Source organism: Eschrichtius robustus, chromosome 15, assembly GCF_028021215.1.
Source record: "Eschrichtius robustus isolate mEscRob2 chromosome 15, mEscRob2.pri, whole genome shotgun sequence".
NCBI classification, from domain to species: Eukaryota; Metazoa; Chordata; class Mammalia; order Artiodactyla; family Eschrichtiidae; genus Eschrichtius; species Eschrichtius robustus.
Window position 1 is genome coordinate 31,703,536 of NC_090838.1, and position 16,509 is coordinate 31,720,044.

Below are 16,509 nucleotides of genomic sequence, written 5' to 3' on the forward strand. Positions count from 1 at the left end.
ACTACAAATGAGGTAAAAAGGCCACTGGGAAGACAGTGAGCAAGGGGAAAGTAGGGATTGCTCTGTGTTTTAATAGTAGGAGTAGCAGTAGTAACAGTGATAATAATAACAATGATAAATATACTAGAATAACTATAATATTGTTAGGGGTAGTAGCTACTGGGCATTAAATATATGTCAGGCACTGTGCTAAGTGCTTTGTATATGGTTTCTTTTAATCCTCAACATAGAGGATTTATTATTGTCTTTATTTTACAAACAAGGAGCCTGAGGCATAGAAAAGATAAGGACTTTATTATCCAAGGTTACAGAGCTCGGAGTAGCAGGGAATTTTATCAGACTTTCCAAAGCCTGTTCTCTTAACCCCACTGCCCTGTGGCCTCCAGGTGTAGAGTCTTCACATGATTCAAACACTCATTATTAGACTCCCATTTAGCCAGGGACTGAGTGTTGACATGTGGACACCCAGGCCTTCTTTTCAGCCTTCTTCATTTTGGACTTTGTATTGTTAACATTTTTTTGCTCAGTGGGTAAAAGGTAAAACTTCCTCAAAAGGTAAACGGTAAAATTTCCTCCTGAAAAACCTAATAAGCAACTTTACACACAACTGGGGGTGAAAAGGTGAGGAACTGGGGTGAGAGCTCCAGGAAGAGAGGCTGTCCCCACAATCCCCACCATCTCAGGAGGTAGACTCCCTGCCCTTTGCCATCTCACACTTAAGACAGGCAGCAGTTACCTGGAGGGTAGGAGTGCTTTCCATCCACAATCCACTCTAACAAGGCCTCGATTAATTCAAGATTAACCTTTTCAAAATCCATAATGGACATTGTTCTGATGACTGATTTGCTAACCCCTGAAAGAAAGGTAAAAATCAGGATAGTTACACCTTATTGAAGAAAATATGCCTGGGAACTAGGTGGGTGTCTTGATTTCATTTAATAACATAGATGTTCACATTTAATGTACTGAAATGAACTTTTTTCCTTCAGTCTCTCAGAAAATACAGGCTCATTAGAAGCACTTTTTGCTTGAACAATGATCCAAAGAGCAGGCTCCTGCCCCTGCTGGAAAGACCGAGAGAGGCAACTTTTAACTTTTCTCTTTCCTTCCCCTTTTATCTACCATATAAAATATATTTTATATATATTTCAGATATATATGTATTATATATATTTATATATTATATAAATATATTATATATATATATATATCTCTCTCAAATACATTTGATATATAAATATATCAAATATATTTCAGAAAACCCTTCCAGATTCAATCAACTTGTGAGTCAGATCAGCCAAAAGTCCAGGCAACAGTAAGTGTGAAAATCAGTGCACAGAGGCCACAGCTTTACTTTACAACAGTGACTTTACAGCAGCAACTTTACAACAGTGACTTTTAACTTTTAGGTTCCTTGAGAAAATCATAAAAGTTATGAATCTTCCCTGAAAAATACATGTGATTTTAATGGCTTCACCAGTACCCCTGAAGTCTACCCATTGACCCTCAGGTTAAGGGTCTACAATCTCCTTCTAATTCATCGGAAGCCTAGTAAAAGATATACTTCCTTGTGTTGTACTATAAGCCTCAGCTCTTTTAAAAACAAACAGCATATGCCTGGGCAGACTAATTCTCTGAAGACGGCTGCCCTTTCTTTTGAGTTCTTTCTAATGACCCATCACCTGAAATAGAGTCTAAGTGGAGCAAAATAACTGTAGTCGGTATGAAGGAAGGAAAGCTTTCTACGCTTTGCTGAAAAGCTTGAAGAGAGGCAAAAGCAGTTGCTAAACAATGTTGTTCTGAAGAGTGAACCCTATGTTGGTAAAAAATGAAAGAAAGGAAGAAATAAGCTACACAAGCAAAAGTGTGGTTGGGTGTGGAAGGCAGAGCAGGAATCATTTTTATTTGCCAAGATTCCAAATAGCCAGACTTTTCAAAAAGGAGAACGAATCAGCTAACTGAAAAAAAGGGAAATGAAAATCATTAAAAAAAATTTTTTTAATAGTTTGGCAGGTTTTACTAATCATTTATATATTTTAAAAGACTGATTATTATTATTTTTTAACTAGAAAAAGTTTTAAAAATCGAGCTAGGGAACACTTTTATTTTCTGAAAGAGAGCACTGACATCAACTAGATAAAGTCTTGGTTTCACAGGGAAGAGGAGACTCGGAGAAGCTAAGTGATCAATCAGCCCAGCATCATACAGAAGCTAGTGGTACAGCCAGGTTTCCCAACCTCAAATCCTTAGAAAAGAGTTCTCAGAGGTGCTTTCTGAACTTTGATATCTCTGTGCTTGACATTAGAAAGACCGTGGCTTAGATCCAATCATAATTCTTAAAGAAAACTCTGGAATTTCAAAAGAGAAACCAAAGAGATTTTCCTGTTAACTAATTTAATAGAATAAGGACATGGGAATTGTCAGCTGGTATGATGTACAGAAAGAACACAAACATCTGAGTCAGACATTTTCATTAGAATCACAAATCTGCACTTACTAGCTCTGGGCACTATGCTGTGGATTTGTATTTTTTTATTTAATCTCCTAAATAACAGGCATTTTATAGATAAGGAAACTGAGGAATAGAGAGGATGAGGAACTTGCATATAACTGGTTTTATCAGAGCCTGGGGAGTCGAATCCAGGTCTGTAAGATACAAGTCTATGCTCTTAACCTTACTTCTCAGGATGTTGGGAAGATTAAGTGAAATGTTTGGGAGCCACGTATATCTTCCTAAACAGCAGAACAAATGGCTAATGCCCTAATTCCTTTATGATTACCATTTCCCAAGCAGGACTGCGTCTTTGGTGGAAGGAGAAAAAGGAAAACTCACTTGCTTTTTCTGCTATAGAAGCAGTAACAGGGGTTGAGGGCTCTTACTCCTTGAAAGGTAAACACCTTTTTTTTTTTCTTTTTGGAAGGACCAAGAGGAGTTGGGGTGGCAGTCCACGGAAAAGAGAGCAGGAAAGGCAACTGAGACCTGTCTAGGCTTTAGGAAGAAAGCAAAAGTAGTAATCTTAGGGTTTCTATGGGTTCAGCCCAGCTGAACGTATGGAAGACTATCTAGGAACAAAGCTGGGTGGAGTCTGGCATGGGAGGAGGGAGCACCTAACAACATATATAAAAATGCTCAGGGCTTCCCTGGTGGCACAGTGGTTGAGTCTGCCTGCCAATGCAGGGGACACAGGTTCGAGCCCTGGTCTGGGAAGATCCCACATGCCGCGGAGCAACTGGGCCTGTGAGCCATAACTACTGAGCCTGCGTGTCTGGAGCCTGTGCTCCGCAACAAGAGGGGCCGCGATAGAGGCCAGCGCACCGCAATGAAGAGTGGCCCCCACTCGCTGCAACTAGAGAAAGCCCTCGCACAGAAACGAAGACCAAACACAGCCAAAAATAAAAAGAAATAAATAAAAAGAAATATAGTAAGCCCATTACATGTAAAAAAAAAAAAAAAAAAAAAATGCTCAGCACAGGGTGGGCCCTAAAAAAAGATGTCATTTTTTGAGGCCTACTGAATAATGCTAAAACTAGTGGGTGAAATTTTGAGGATATTATAGGATAAATAGTTTCAAATCTCTCTCCACAACTGACTTATTAACTAAACAGGGAATAAATAGTAACTACACAGAGGAGAAACAAAGGCATCACCTTAACCAGGTGATCAAAGTTAATACTGCTAATAATGGGACAAACCAACATCATGTGCCTCCTGATATGATGCACTGAGAAGGACTCAACATTGTTTCTGTGGTTTTCTAACCAAAAATGCATAACCTAAAATTAATCATGGGGCAACGTTAGATAAACCCAAACAGAGGGATATTCTACAAAATAATTGGCCCAAACTCCTTAAAAATGTAAATCATAGAAGAAAAATAAAGGCTGGCAAATTTCTCCAGATAGAAGGAAACTAAAGATACATGATGACTGAATGCAATATATAATCTTGGGTTGGATCCTGTACCACTTAAAAAAATAAAGGACATTATTGAAATAATTGACAAAATTAGAATATGGACTGTGGATTAAACAGTAGTACTGTATTAGTGTTAAATGTTTTCATTTTGATCATGTCCTATTGTTTGTTTTTGTTTTTGGCCATGCCGTGCAGCTTGTGGGGTCTTAGTTCCCCGACCAGATATTGAACCCGGGCCCCGGCAGTGAAAGCGCCAGAGTCCTAACCCCTGGACCGCCAGGGAATTCCCATATCCTATTGTTATGTAAGAGGATGTCCTTGTTCTTAGGAAATACATACTGAAATATTGGGGGTTAAGGAGCAACATATCTGCAATTTACCCTCAAAACATTCAGGAAAAAAAAATATATATGCACCCAGAGCAAATAATAAAGCAAATGAAGCAAAATGTTAATAATTGGTGAATCAGGGTAAAGGATATATGAGAGTTCACTGTAGTCTTGCAAATTTTTAATTCTGAATTTGAAATCATATCAAAATGCAAAGGTACAAAACACTCAAGAATATAATTTATATTTTACTACCTCCCAATTTTTCTATAATGAACACGTTTATAATCAGGAAAAAACCCACTGGTAAATATAATAACAATTTTAATCTAATATGTATTAGAACTGTTATTTTTCTAAGTTTAAGGTTGTTCTGATGAACTAAAGACAAGGTAACTATGAAACAAGAGCCACCGTTTTCTTCTTCTGGATCATGGCATGAGAAAAACTAGTTATCTTTGGCATAACTGTAATATTCCCCCCAGGAAGCACATTACCTTTATAGCGGGCCAGGAGCTGCTTAAAATCTAACTGTTGATCTGGCACGGCATCTTTGGTGGAATCCTGATCGTGGAGGTGCAGGGAGAAGCGCAGGTCCTCCTCCACCTCCTCAAATGCGGTTCTGCTGCGCCTCGCCTTGAGCTTCTCCTTTGACATCTGTTTCATGGAGCGCGCATATGGGCTCCCATCCTGTAACACATACCTGAGGAAAGAAGACAAAGAAATGTGTGGGTGTGGATGCGGGTCTGATGGTGAGGAATGACACTATTCACCTGTTTTCCGTGCTCATTCAGCAGAATGTTGCTCTGCTTCTGCCCAATTCATGTGCTATTCTTCCACCAGTCCAGGATTCTGTCCGCCGTGCCCTATTGCTGGTGGGGAACACACTGGAATGCTTTTGGCTCTGTTTTAAGATAATTCTGGAGGCAGTGAATTTGGAAAAGTGAGAGAAAAAAGACAGGGAAACTAGCTGAAAGATGATTTCCCCAGAGATTCACATTCAATGGAAGTGGGATTGGGCCCACAAAACAACAATTTTAATAAGCTCCCCAAGTATGCTTACTGCACACTAAAGTTTGAGAGCCACTGTTTTGGGGTTTTTTGCTTGAGAATACTGTATCACTAAATAACGTAGAATTAGGAGGGGGCTTGTTAGGAATGGAAGGAGCAGAGAGAAAGAAAAAATTCTGGGTTGAGTTTAAGGTGTCAGACATCAAAGGTGTTTCCATTCTGGAGCTCAGAGGTCAGGAATGAAGATACCAATCTGGGAGTTCTCAGCACAGGGGTGACAGCTGAAATCACATGAGTCTTAGAGAACCAAGCAAGAATTTAACAGTGAGAAGAAACAGTGCAAGGATAAAACCCTGGGGAATCTTCAGGGTCAAAGAGTAGGAAGAGGAAGCAGAGCTTTCAGAGGGGAGAAATCTGTTGGTATCCAATAGACATTACCACCTTCTATCCGGTATAGAACTTATACACTCATATGTACTGCAAAATCCTTGAAGGCAGAATAATAATGATAATAATAGCTAACATATATAAAGCATTTGATATATGCCAGGCACAGTTCTAAGCACTTTGCAAGTATTAACTCCAAGTATTAATTAATCCTCATAACTCTTGAAGAGGCTACTATTAATATGCTCACTTTACATATGATGAAACTAAGTCACAGAGAGATTAAGCTACTCACCAATGTTACATTGGTAAGTAGAGGGATTTAAATACTAGCAGTCTGTCTGCAGAATTAGTACTTCTTTTTTTCCATGTTAAATTCTCCATAGATTTGGTCCATCATTTTTAATTTTTTATTTATTTTCATTTTATTTGATTTTTTTTGGCCATGCCACATGGCTTGTGGGATCTTAGTTCCCCGACCAGGGATTGAACCCAAGATACCGCAATAAAATCGCTGAGTCCTAACCACTGGACCGCCAGGGAATTCCCCATCATTTTTTAAACAGACTTTACTTTTTAAAGCAGTTTTAGGTTCACAGCAATACTGAGCAGAAGGTACAGAGATTCCCCATATACCCCCTGCTCCCTCCCCTACGCACAGCCTCCCCCATTAGCAATATCCCCAACCCGAGTGGTACATTTGTTAAAACTGATGAACCGACATCCATACATCATTATCACCCAAGGTCCTCAGTCTACATTAGGGATTCCTGAGTCAGTACTCTTAATATATAATATTGCCTTTGAATTCAAATAATTTGTATAATAAATATTCGCTGAAAGGGGAAAACAAAATGCTCAAATTGAAAAATTAGAAGAAAAATTAACCCATTTATTAGTCTCCAGGCACACTGAGGTAAAACAGTAATTCTGTTTTCAAGGACTTTCACCAAACTTCAATTAATATCTTCCTTACCTTGTCACAGCAATTGCATCTTCCAGAAAAAATTGATCAACAGGAAATGTACGACCTAGGAAAACAAGAAAATAAAACAGGAAAGTCTCAGAATACCCGTTCAACTATCTTGAAACTGTTTGTATATGCAAAATTGTCTTAAAACGAAGTATTACAAGTATTCAAAACAAGCTTTTCATGATAAAAATGGAAGGAGTAGATTCCAGTTAGTAAATAAAACAGAAGTGCATAGTTGGAGAGATGATCATTTGCTAATAAGACTTTTTTTAACCTTTAAAAAAAAAATCTATTAAACCTTTTTATCCCCCTCTTCTTCCCTGCAGGGGACCTTTAAACAGTCAACAACTGTATTCTAGATCAAGCATATAATTTCATCTTTAAATCTACTGTCGATATCCTCTATAACTAGAACGAATTATTCACCACTCAGTGTTTCCAAATTGTTCTTTAGCAATCAAATGCAGAATGATAAACCAAAGCCCAAGGTGATAAATTAATCCCACAATGAGACTGTGAAAGCACCAAAAGAAGACACAGACTATCCAATTTCACTTACTCCCAGAGTGGAACAATATCCAGAAGTTTAGCAGAACCAGCAATGAACAAATATGCTATACACAGATACAACTTTTCCCTTTATGATAGATTACCATTGTAAACACACATTCTGATGTTAAACACAACAGAATGCTAGAAATCCTAATAACCTAGACTTTTTTTTTTAAAGCACATATAAATTAAAATCTCCCAGCAAATGAATATAACATTACCTCTTTATTAATTTCATTATATGGTTATGATTTTATTTGTTATAAACTAATCAATTCTTCTCTAGGAAGAGGTATAAATATTCATTTATATCTCAAGTGAACTTTAAAATAATTATATTTGCTTATTAGGACAATACGTATTTACTGATGGATTTTAATCACCTGGTATAGTGATAACTGGGCAGGAATTAAAATATTCTGAAAAGAGCTCAGCGTTTAAAGTTGCACTCATCAGAATAACTTGAAGAGTTGGTCTCTGCAACACAATGTCTTTCAAAACTAGCAGTAAGAAGTCACTAGAGGAAATAAAAGAAACACCTGAGGATCAAACATATTTAATACATGAAAATTAATAACCTTTGACATATTTCAAGTAAGTGTAAGACTTATGTGAAAAAAATTTATAACACTCATAGAAAGATGTGTCATGTTCCTAGATGTGAAGACTTAATGTTATAAAGATATCAATTTCCCACCAAATAAACTAAATTCAGTGTAGTGCCAATCAAAATACCAACAGCATTCATCATTGCATTTGATAATTCCACTTCTTAATATCTACCTGTACATAAAGAGGTATATACAACAATTTTCATTATAGCATTGTTTGTAAATCAGTGGAAACGACCGAAATGTCTATCAACCAAGAAATGGTTAATTACAGTTATCATCCATTCTAAGGAATAACATGAGGCAGATAAAAGGAATAAAGTAGAGCTCTAGATACAGACATGAAAACATCTCTAAGAGATATTGTTAGTGAAAAAAACCCAAGTTGTAGAACAATATGTACCGCAGAACAGCAATGTCCTAACTGGTCTCCCTGTTTCAGCCCTTGCCCCCCTAAAATCTATTCTCAGTAAGGTAGACCAATAATTCTGCACAAATGTAAATCTGATTGTGCCACTCTTCTGCTCAAAATCCTTCAACGACTTCTTATCAAAGTCCTCACTAACGAGGCCCTATGTGACATGATCTGTACCCTCACTACTCATTTCCTGTCGCTCTCCCCCTTTATCGCTTGGCTCCAGCCACACTGTCCTCCTTGCTGTCTTTCAGACATGGACCCCAGGTCCCTTGCACATGTTATTAATGTGCCTAGAAAGGGCTTCTCCCAGACAATCAAGAGGTAGCTCACTCACTCACTTTCTTGGAGTCTTTACTCAAAATGTACCTTTTCAGCTAGGCCTTCCCTGGCCACCATGTTTAAAATTTCAAATGTTTCCCTCCCTTGCATTTCATATTACCCTTTCTCTTCTTAGCACTTAGCAAACATACTTTATATTTTACTTCTTTATCTTGCTTATTGTTGGGCTCTCTCACTAGAATATAAGCTCCATGAGGATGGGGATTTTGGTTATTTTGTTCTACAAGATACTACTCAGTATCTAGAACACTGCCTGGGATATTGTAGGTGCTCAATAAATGTTTGTTAATTTACTAAATGAATATATAATTTGTATAAGAAAAAAAAGGTCTGGAAATAAAAGTACCTATTTCTGACAAAGCAAGCATATATGTCAATGTATAGTAGGACATATCACCAATTGGATCACCGTAGTTATCTCTGGGGCAGGGACTGGGAATGGTTTGGGAGTGTTACAGGGGACTTTCACTTTATCTGTATTGTTTGAATTTTTAATGAGTATATTCTTGAACTACTTAGTTTTCTTTAATGAGCTAATTTAATTACATTTATGACTATTCTGTTTCTTTTTTAGGGAAAAGGAAAATAATATAACAATAGGTAAATGGTTAAGTAATTTATGGTACATCCACACGTTAGAATTTCCTCATGCAATTATTAGCAATAATTTCAAAGACAGTTCATGCTCTCATATTAAATATTAGATCAAATGCAGTACACAACACTATATAATCCCAATAGTGTTTGTGGATATACATCTCTCTGCTAATCCCAATATACTCCCAGAAGAAAACAGAACAAATTGTTAACATGTAATTGGCAATTCTATAAGGGACAGAAATTCTTCTTCTTGACATTTAATATTGCCTAAATGTGTCAGAATAATGTCATTATCTCTATGATCAGAAAATGTATTAAAAATTTTAAACAAATATAATTATAATTTTTCTATATTCAACCTTTTATCTTATTTATTTTTTAACTGATCTTGGTTCCTAGATTTTACTTTTTTTTTTTTAATTTTTGAATTTTATTTATTTTTTTATACAGCAGGTTCTTATTAGTTATCCATTTAATACATATTAGTGTATATATGTCAATCCCAATCTCCCAATTCATCACACCACCACCCCCTATTTTCTGCCTTTTTCAGTCAGAGCTAGCAAATATTCCCCTACTTTTTCTTATAATTTGTATACTCCATTTCCAAAGACTGGTACTTGTAAATGCTCAAATCTCCCTTCTCCAGTGTGTAATTTATCTTTATTTGGATGTGAAAATACTTTGTTTTTAACTGTTGATATTCTATAGGTCATTAGGTTTTATAAAAATCTCTTTCTGAGAACATCATTGCAGCCAGGAACCAGATCCAGTGCTATCTTCCAGTTTCACTGAGTTTGTGGAAGTATAAATGTTATGAAACCCAAAGCTATTCTTTATGTTCAAAATTACATTGGATATAATTTCCCCTAAAATTAAAAATTTATTTTTACAATACAATCATTTAAACATTATTAGTTTGGTTGAATGTTTTATTTGATTCCCTCTTCGAGGTTGTTCAGTGATTCTGTTAAAATAAATTCTTTCAAATGTTCATTTTAACATTTAGGTGCAAAATGACATTATTTACCATTTATTTTTTTCCCTACTGTTTTCTGGAGTCTCTATGTAAAGATTATTTGCCCCTCAAAGATTTTCAGTGTTTTCTATGTAGCTATTTAAAATTTATTATTGTCTTGTTCTAGGAAATATTTTTTATTTTGATCTATTCTTTTTAAAATTTTTTGGCCACACCGCGCTGCTTGCAGGATCTAAGTTCCCCGACCAGGGATCAAGTCCGGGGCCCTGGCAGGGAAAGCACAGAGCCCTAACCACTGTACCACCAGGGAATTCCCTGATATATTCTTTTTGTATAAAAATATTTTTCTTTAGTTTCAAATTTCTTTATATTTCTTAATTACTACTATATTAGTGTATTTATTTCTTCTAACAAACAGTCTACTGTTTACATGTCTTCCCTGTTCATTTTTTAAAAACTTTTTATCAGCAATAGCTGGGACCTCTTTTCACGTTTGTTTCTTTTTTTCTAGTTTTGCTATGATCTATTTTCTGCTTCTCTGTCAGCCCATCAACTTTACTCAGACTTTCTTCTTCTCAAGATATTTATAATAATATAGTCCTTTTTGGGAAGGCCTCATGATTTGCACAGGATCATCTCTCTTTTTCCCACTACTTTTTTACTACTTTAGAGCATGATCTACATGACAAACTATGATCAATGCCATCTATTTACCTGGCCCTTCATTTTAAAATATTGAGAATTTTGATTTTATACCTTGACGCTTTAATGACTTCCAATTCCATTAAAGTAAAATCCAAATGCTTTATTATTAATGGTGCATAGTCTCCTGCTTTTTTTAGCTGTCACTTTTCCCCTCATTCACTACATACCAGCTGCACTGGCCTTCCTCCAGTTTTTGGACTCATGAAGCCCTTTACCACTGCAGAGTCCTTGCAAATGATGACCTTGCCCTCATATGTCTCATGAGACTCCTTTTCACACTTCTGTTTTTAATTTAAATGTAATCTCTTCAGAGATATAATCTCTGACTATCTCATGGCTCTCTCCCCCCAAACACAGCATCCTGTTTATTCCTTTATGGTACTTATTCCAATTTGTAGTTATTTACTTATTTATTTACCTGTTCATTATTTGTTTTTCCTATCAGACCATAAGAGATAAAGGGGAAACATATATGTTTGTTCACTACAGTATCCCCAGCAATTAATAGGCCACTTGGCACTTAATGCAGGCTCAATAAATATATGAATGAATGTCAGGACTGAATGACTGACCAAATGCACAAAGAAGGAAGCACATATTGACCAATCCATCAGCTATAGCATGCATTACATCTGATATTCCTGCTAAGTACAGCACCCAGCTCAGCATGCTGCCTCTTATTAGACGATGTCCATCTAATAGGATGACTCTTCCAGTGATGAACATGTGCTCTCCTAGCATTTTTCGTGTCACAGACCCTGGAGACCAGGAAGGCAGTTCCTCTTCTCTAGCTTAAGCCTTCTCTATGGCAATTACCATTACTAGCTCTTAGGAACTTAACTGGAAGCAGAATAAAATTCTCTCAGCCATGTCTTCATTTGATGTGTGTGGGTATGCACTTGGAAAACCTTTGCCTTACCTTTCTTCTGTCCTCTCATGGACTTCATCAACAATGATATGGGTGATTCCTTGTAGGGCTGTGTCCCCCTCCAGCCTTCTTAGCAGCACTCCTGTGGTGCAGTATAACAGTCTGGTGGCTGAGGACTTACACGTAAAAGGGCATAGAAAGCTTTAATGAACTTTCTGAAAAAAGGAAACACTTTCCTGGCAAAGCCATTTTTAATGGATAGGGATAAAGAATACTGAAAACACCAGCAGTTCTATTTAATATAAACCAAGAAACTAAATGCATAGTTTCTTGCTGGCAACAACAAAGCTTTTCTACTTTACATCAAAATTTTAAGACTCATAGAAAGCATTCAAAAATTATTATAAAACATAAAAATAACAGTGAGTGATGAAATCAATTCTGCCTTCGTTCATTCCATATTTGGTTAAATGGATTAAATCCCAGTTTAGGAACAAAGCAGCACCTACTAGATCACTTCTGCCAATAAAGAATAGAAGGTCTTTACAGAGGAAATTAAGTACACCCCAATAAGAGTTTAAACCAAAATATTTCTAAAAGGACTTCAGCCCTACTGAAGTATATATTCCAACTTGCCCAGAATCTCCAGACCCCAAGGGCGCTTTATACTTGAAAATAAATTATACTTGTAAACTTGAAAATAAATATACTTGTAAATTTCTGTCATCAGGAAATAAGAAAAGCATACAAACCTTGACACTTTCTAACCGGATCTGGTATCCCACAGTCAGACCCACTCTCTCTGCTCTTTCTTTAGCAACGCGTTCGGCGACAGAGATCGCAGAGATTCGTCGGGGTTGGGTACAGATGATGTTAGCCACCTTCTCAGGTGGTCCGTTCAGAGAATCATCCAGAATAAACTGTGGAATCTGTGTGGTTTTCCCACATCTGTATGTCAAAACAAATAAGTCCTAAAATAAGAGTTTTCAAGTGCTCTAGTTAACTAAAGAAGCAATCATATCCAATGAGGAAAGTAAGAAGCTAACTAGAATAAAAGTTGTTCAGCTTCATCTATCTTCTAACCCTACCTACTGACCTATAACCTACAGCTGATAACTCCTAGGAATTTGCACTTAGGTTAACAGGGCAATCAAATAATAGTTTACTATTATTTGTAAAACTGGGACTACTGAATAAACATTAGGTTAAGGTCTATAAATGCCTCCAGGAATGTGAACTCTACATATGAATTCTAAAGAAACAGGAGTATTATGATTATTAAAATACTTTATATTTTTCCCATTGGTGTGGTATTGCTTTGGCTATACCAAAGTACTGACTGAGGTTAAAAAGATAAGAAACTGGAAGATACAAAGTTACTACTATATCTGTGAATCTGGGCACAAATGTAATTATTAAATTGAAGACCCTTGAATACAGAACTAGATTAAGCCTGCAACTTGTCCCTGCTAAATAGGTTTGGATAACATATGGAGAGTGTGGAACAGGAAAAATAATGTACCCTAAGTTGTTCTTAAACAAAAGCTTTAAGGAAATCAGAATAAATTTAGAAAATTTATTTCTGAAGTTTCAAGCTAAATGTTCTGGAACTGTCCTTTACATTTTAAAATGGGCCTTGTTAAAAGCCTTCAGCTAGGCCTTTTGCCTTAAAATCATGTTAAGGCAGAGGTATACAATATCTATAAATTCCTAAATTTCTGAGTTTTGTTTGTTTTTTGTAATTTGGCTCTATTGGCTACAGTTGCCACATTATTTGCCTCTGTGAAATATTATTTAATATTTGACAGGAAAAAGCACAAATAACACCAGCAACTGTTTTTTTTTAAAAGTAGAACTGGTGGTGGTAACCAGGGCACACACCGTATTTATAGATGAAAGCTGCATTACAAACAAATCACATTCTTACCCAGTCATACCACTTATAACAAGCACTTGGTGCTTGCTCAACAATTTAAGAATGTTTTCTCTTTCTTCCCAAGCAGGGAGTAATTGTCTTTCTTGCAGAATTGACTGGAACTGTCTGGAGGCCTAATAAAATAAAAGATAAGACATCAGTTTGGTTACTTTCAATCACCTTTCACAAAGCTCTGAATGTGGAATCCCATAGTTAGACCTACCCTTTCTGCTCTTTCTTCACCAATTTGTTTAGAGACAGAAAGTGCAGATTTGTTGGGGGTTGGATGCTGGTGACTTTAGTCAGAAGGCTGTTCAGAGAATCAGCCAGAATAAGCTGTGGGATCTGTGTGGCTTTCCTACATCTGAATGAACTGAAGGATCTTATAAGAGAAATAACCCCTCTTGCTTAGCACCTATCCAGCTATTTTTGTAAGTCTCTATACTAGCACTGTTCAACGGAACTTTCCGTGCCGATGGAAATGTTCTGTCTGCGCTGTTCAACATAGCAACCTCTGGCTCCAAGTGGCTGTTGAGCACTTGAGCTGTGATCAGTGCTATCGAGGACCTGAATTTTTTATTTTATTTAATTTTAATAAATTTAACTTTAAATAGCTACACGTGGCTAAGGGCTACCATACAAGACAGCGTAGTTCTACACAGTATCAGATTTTTACCAAAGTCACTAACAGTAACAGCACTCACTAAATGGTTCTTTTTTTTTTTTTTTCCAACATCGTAAATATATACAATTTTTATCTGTCGAGAATAAATAAATAAAAATAAACTGGTATGGATTTATAGATTTCTTTTTTTTTAATTCCTGGGTTATAATCCAATACTGTACATCCAATACCTAAGATATAATCCAATTTATTTTCTTGCTCTCATTATTTCATTTTGGCCATTGGGAGCTTTTCCAGGTTGATTCCTGAGTCCTTCTGACACGCCCTCATCTTTTTTTTGTTTTGTTTTGTTTTTGAGTACTCCCTCATTTAAAGGGTTCTTTCTGGCCAATCACCACATCTATGTAACTCAGTTTGACATCTAATGGCCAATGCTATAAACATTGTACTGTAGGTTAAAACTGTGGATGTATTTTTGACTAACGTAAGAAATTTATACTAACATTTATATTAAAATACACATTTCCTGCATGTCATTTTATCACCTCTAAACACACTGTTCAAACTGAATGTGTAATTTTTTATTTCCACCATCTTATTATTTATGGCGTGATTTTCTAGTCAATTTGACATTCTATGGGTGTTGCAGTATATATGTACTAGTGTTATATATATACTCTGTCAAAAATCAGAATCACAGAACTTTAGAATCGGAAGGGCCTTAGATAGCATCTAATCTAATCCCCAAACTGGTTAAGCAACTCGTCTTTATCCTACATCCAACTCTGCCCTAATACTTCCCTTATGAGTTCTTTTAAAATAATCTTATTTTTACCCCTGAATGGGGTAAAAACAACATGGACTTTGAAAACAGAGAGAATTAGCTTGAAACCCTGTGTTGCCACTTACCAGCTATGTGACCGTGGGCAAATTATTTATCCTGTGAGCCTTTGAAATGGGGTAAGAGTCCCTCCTTATCCTTCTCCTTTACTATACTGTTATTTCTAATGTAAATCACAGTACTACTTTTCCTTTCACTTATCAGATTTCTATCACAGTAACAAAGCCACATGATTCTCAGAATATTTGGTATATATGTGTTTCATTTTCATCAGCCATTGGATTTTCCAAAACTATCTAGAACATGCATCCAAGTTTGCTGTGGCATGCAGAAACTTTGACAAATCAGAGTAAAAGAGAACTGAAAGTATACCATAGAGAGTAGCCAAAGCTTCCTAATTCCTAATCCCTTCATCCATACATTAGGGAGACAATGCTAGCTATTCTCTCAGAATACCCTACCTGTTTTATTCGGAACTGCTTGCAGATTTTGACATTTTCAGCACGTACTGATTTTGCCTGCCAGTCATATCTTTTGGAAATCTTTTTCTTAAGGTTGACATAGCTTTCATTCTCCACCATAACTGGTGCAGGACCTTCATCCTCATCTGTCTCCTCCTCAGGCTCTGATTCTTTTTCAACTTGAAGGGGATAAAAGGAAACGTTTTCAATATAGAGCCCTTTCTTTAGCAAGGAAAAGTCACTATCTAACAAAGTAACAACAACAAAAAAATCATAAATGGAGAAAAAGTTAAAGCTTGAATAAAACAAGTTCATTCATTTCCACACTACTACTTCTACTGCTAAAGAACTTAAAATGCATCTCCAAATAAACTTTAATCAAGTGTAAGTGGCTCTGGTTAAACCAAATTAAAAATAAAGAAAAGAAAATCATGCCCTGCCTTGTTAATCCAGTGGACTCTGTACATTCAGGAAGTAACTGAAAGTTTCAAATATTTGCAAGTGTACCTATAATTCCATGACACAAAATAACCCAAATGTCTATCATATGATGAATCAATAAATGAAATGTGGTATGTCCATATAATGGAATAGTATTCAGTAATAAAAGGGAATGAAGTACTGATACATGCTACAACATGGATGAACCTTGAAAACATTATGCTAAGTGAAAGAAGCCAATCACAAAAAGCCACATATTTACTATATGATTCCATTTCCATGAAATGTCCAGAATAGGCAAATCCATAGAGACAGAATATAGACTCATGGTTGTTAGGGGTTGGGGGAAGGGAGAAATGAGGAGTGACTTGCTAACAGGTACAGAGTTTCTTTCTGGGGTGATGAAAACGTTCCAGAGTTAGACAGTGGTCATGGTTGCACAACTCTGTTAATATACTAAAAACCACTGAATGGTACACTTCAAAAGGGTAAATTTTATGGTGTGCAAATTATATCTTAATAAAGCTGTTATCTTAAA

At 36.3% G+C, this 16,509-nt stretch overlaps 1 protein-coding gene across 5 annotated transcripts in view; it reads right to left on the minus strand.

The window, feature by feature from the left end:
• DHX57 (DExH-box helicase 57) overlaps window positions 1-16,509 on the minus strand; it is a 59,948-nt gene that overhangs the window by 21,560 nt on the left and 21,879 nt on the right. For all 5 annotated transcript variants that reach the window (XM_068564520.1, XM_068564518.1, XM_068564522.1 and 2 more), the window contains 8 exons: window positions 15,531-15,709; window positions 13,616-13,737; window positions 12,441-12,636; window positions 11,740-11,864; window positions 7,552-7,685; window positions 6,620-6,674; window positions 4,743-4,948; window positions 737-853 (listed from right to left, as the gene is read on the minus strand). In XM_068564520.1, coding sequence (XP_068420621.1) covers window positions 737-853; window positions 4,743-4,948; window positions 6,620-6,674; window positions 7,552-7,685; window positions 11,740-11,864; window positions 12,441-12,636; window positions 13,616-13,737; window positions 15,531-15,709 — 1,134 coding nt within the window. The remainder of the gene's footprint in view (window positions 1-736; window positions 854-4,742; window positions 4,949-6,619; window positions 6,675-7,551; window positions 7,686-11,739; window positions 11,865-12,440; window positions 12,637-13,615; window positions 13,738-15,530; window positions 15,710-16,509) is intronic.